Below are 4,153 nucleotides of genomic sequence, written 5' to 3'. Positions count from 1 at the left end.
GCTTGAAGAAAAGATGGTAAAGGTGTGATTGGTGTTGTATCGTCAATTTGCATCGAGCCTATATCAGGCGGTACATTTATTGTGTTGTCGATGTAGAGTTATTCATTGCTGGTTGAGTTTGGTAATGTGTGCTGTATATGATTATAGTTTATGAAGAAAAGCAGTATAGCAAGTAGTAGAATTGGAGTTTTAGACAGAGAAACACTCACATCTTTCTAAGTTTTTTCCGCTACTCCTCGAATAAAGTTAAATGCACATGAAACATCAGAAGTAAAAGAATCGATGTTGTTGGAACTGATCTTATTGATTCTGGTATACGAATGAACTATTTTACAAATAACACTTTTGAATAAAGCTATATACTAATGGACATGCGTGCATTTTTTTCTTTTTGGTAAAAATGGACATGTATACAGTATACATGAAAACATTGTTTAGTGAAACTGTGAAAAAAATAAAAGAAGAGAAGTTCCTCTTTGAAGCTGCAGCTACCTTGAGTTTTTTGAGTTCCCAAGATAAACCATGTTTTCCTCTAGCATTGACCATGAATCCTTGCACTTGGATTCAAAATTTGGTAAATTCCCATTGCTAGTGTTGCTAGGAGCCCAAAAGCCATGAAAACCAAGTGGGAAATTCAAATGTCTTGGGACTTCAAGTCTTGCAACCACATCATTCTTCTCTCCAATTCTTTGTGCATCCAAAATTACAAGATAGCACCTTTGTGTTGACACTGCATACTGCAAATTTCCACATACAAAATCATAAGAATAGTACTATAGAAGTAATGCTGAAGTTTGTTATAAAAATTAATGTTTAACTTTTATACAATTCTTTTACACTACTAGGTCACTACGTACTCGTAGCTAGAGATGGCAAAATGGTTAAAAGAAAACAGTTATCCACCCATATTATCCATCAAAAAATGGGTTGGATAATGAACCGTTTAAAAACAGGTCGAATATGGATAAAGAACCATATTATCCACTTAGAAAATGGTTAACCAAATGGATAACCAATGGATAACTAATGAATTTAACTTTTACATTTGTAAAGCCTCAAATTGGAGTTCCTCAAGTTTGGGAGACTAGGAATTCTCTCATAAGTGATCATATTTAAGAAGCCATGGTTAATATGGATATCCATATTATCCGCCGGATAAACCCGTTTTTATCCGTCTCAAATACGGTTCGGGTCGAATGATTTATCCGCTTTTTAAAATTACCCATTTTGACCCGCTCATATCCGACCCGACCCCCATTTGCCACCTTTCATAAACTATGGGATTAGTGTCTTTGAAAAAACAAGGTCAGTTATATTTTACAATAGATTAAGTGGGTGTTTGGACATAAGAATTGTGAAATTCCGAAAAAAAAAGAATTTTTTTTCAACTTAAAAATGGTATTTGGAAATTAGAGTTGTGTTTGGACATGAATACAATTTGGAACTGTTTTTGAATTTCTGTGAGTGCTTTGACAAATAGTTTTTTCGAGTTATTCATATTCCGAAAAATTATGAAATTCAACTTCAATTGAAAGATTGAAATTTTGATGGCTAAACGTTGATTCCGGAAAAAATTGAATTTTTTTTTCGAGTTGAAAATGGTATTTGGAAATTAGAGTTGTGTTTGGACATGAATACAATTAGGAGCCGTTTTTGAATTTTTGTGAGTGCTTTGAAAATAGTTTTTCTAGTTTTTTAAATTTTGTAAATTCATCTTCAAGTGAAAGATTGAAATTTTGATGGCCAAACGCTGATTCCGGAAAAAGTGAATTTTCTTTTATAGAAAAATGAATCGTTTTTTATGGCCAAACGGGCCCTAAAATATTCAGGCTGTGTAAAAAATTAAGTTAAATGCAAAAATAAATAATGATGATTTAATTGCTTACTTCAACGACAAGAAGGTATCCATCATCTTCTGTAGTTCCCCTTGGGATAAAAATAGGCTCGCCAATGAATCTCCTTCTACCAGCTGACCATTTATGGACTGATTTATCAGCAGTGTTTAGTTTCACAACTGTGTCAAAGGGAAAATGTGGCAGTGCTTGGCGAGAACCAGAAGAAGTTGCTGCATAAACATATTCATTTTTCTTGCCAGAATAGTCTGGATTCATGGCAGGGAAATCTGCAGCTTTATCCCACTGAGGGTTTAGGTCATTTACTGAACTTTTCGTGCAATTCCCATATGTATCCAAGCTTATGGATACCTGCAATAGCATAATTATTTCAAGAAAATCTCAGAAATACTTTATCTTGGTTGAGATATATAGATCAAGATTGTAACAAATGTGATAATTTAATTTGGTTGTTCTAGTTCACGCATGGCCCCATTCTTCTAGTATGACCCGTTTTGTAGGTTCATTTAGACACTATCTATTTCAATTCGAATATGTATTATATATAACACAGTCAGAACAACATCCCTATATAATAACTACTCACTATAAAAGTTAAGTTTTCTTTCAGAATCGGTCTTTTATGTTATATTATAATATATGTCCTTTATAACAATACTTCACTATAGCATTTCAAAAATATCGGAACAAACGCGACTATTATAGAGAGGTTTGACTTGTAGATCACACGTTCATTCTGATTAAGTCATCGATTCTGCCTTTGCTCTCATACAAATGTAATGTGGGCCTACCGTTTTATACACAATCAAATTAAGTTAAATTTGATGCATGTATTGACATACACACTGAGACCATAGAAGATAAATTTAACTTATAAATACCAACAATATAAATAATTATTATACTATCATGTTTATTTAAACGTAGTAGATTAACTAATTTACCACGTCTAATTGTACTTATTATGAGTAATTAATTATAGTTCTGTGATTTGATAATATAAAATATTTTATTAAACTCTAAAAATCCCTAGACAGTGGCAGGAGGAGGAAAAAGACCTGAACTAAGTGGGGCAATAGCTTTTCTTCTCCTCCTTCTACATTCATCATTGAAGGATCAAGTTTGCCACTTTGCCAATCATAGCCTGGAAACACATGGAGCATAAACAAAATTTCCATTATCTCTATTTTATTATTTATAATATTTAATTGGAAAATAGCAGAAACTAAGGGCATCAATTGGAAAATAGCAGAAAATTGTGTATTTACCAAACATTTTCTGGAAATTGAACCATTGATAAGAGCAACCAGAAGCCTGAATTTGTATATTTATATTTCCATTCTCATCTTTTTCTTCAAAGGCATTTCCAACATGTAACACCCACATTTGTCTAGGAATTTCTATAGGTTTTCTCCAATCTCTTCGTACAATATTATTTGTTTGCTTATGATCATCAGGAAATCTAGGCACCAAATAAATAGGAGATGTTGCTTTGCTTGGATTTACTGATAATGCAGATATCATTGGCGACAATCCACATACTGCTGTCATTGACCCTGCACTTCAAAATTAACAAGTTATATATGGAAATTCCCATCGATTTTGCTATTTTTTTTTAGAAAGAGTATTTATTGAATATAATTCCAGTACAGAGAAAGTATTTTTTTTTTTTTTTTTAAAAAAAAAGTTATCTTCATATCTTAAGTGAATTGATCTCTATCTAACGTAAGGAGTTGTTTTTTAGTTCTTAAGTGAATTGATCTTTATTTAATGGTAAGCATTCATAGTTAATTAAGCGATCGAAGATTTATCTCACTATATTCTATTCCTTTTATTTTTTAAGTGCTGGGTATTGGTTAATTATCTAAAAACTTATATTCCTGTGCATATTGATTTCAACGTTTTGGCATCCCATTCTTGATTAATTAATTTTATGTGATTTATGAAGAGCTAGAGGTAAGAGTTGTGATTTTCTATGTATCAGCAATCTCCATCGATAACCTAACATTGTATAGTTGACTTAGCTGGAAAACTACTTTTTTTTAATATTAAGATTTTCATTAAATAAATTTCAGAGAAATAAAGGTAAATAGGAACACCAACGTAATTACGTCAATATAGTATTCTGTTTGTTACAATTTATGTGACACACTTTTCTTATTTAATCCGTTCAAAAAATAATGACATATTTTTATATTTGAAAATAATTTAACTTTAGTATATTTTATCTTTAATGAGAAATTAGTATAGCCACACAAATGTTATGGAATGTTTGAGACCACAAGTTTCAAAAAAAAATT

At 31.4% G+C, this 4,153-nt stretch overlaps 1 protein-coding gene across 1 annotated transcript; it reads right to left on the bottom strand.

The window, feature by feature from the left end:
- Nucleotides 1–286: 286 nt before the first annotated feature.
- Nucleotides 287–3,404, bottom strand: LOC109218321 (carotenoid cleavage dioxygenase 7, chloroplastic-like). The gene is made up of 4 exons (XM_019382676.1): nt 3,122–3,404; nt 2,912–2,997; nt 1,887–2,204; nt 287–737 (listed from the first exon to the last, which is right to left on the bottom strand). The coding sequence occupies exons 1-4, from the start codon at nt 3,402–3,404 to the stop codon at nt 489–491; spliced, it is 936 nt and encodes a 311-aa protein (XP_019238221.1). The 3' UTR covers nt 287–488.
- Between the last annotated feature and the right edge of the window lie 749 nt (nt 3,405–4,153).

The sequence above is a fragment of the Nicotiana attenuata genome, unplaced genomic scaffold, assembly GCF_001879085.1.
Source record: "Nicotiana attenuata strain UT unplaced genomic scaffold, NIATTr2, whole genome shotgun sequence".
Taxonomy (NCBI): Eukaryota; Viridiplantae; Streptophyta; class Magnoliopsida; order Solanales; family Solanaceae; genus Nicotiana; species Nicotiana attenuata.
Note: the sequence above shows the minus strand (reverse complement) of the source record. Positions and strands in the feature narration are given on the sequence as shown.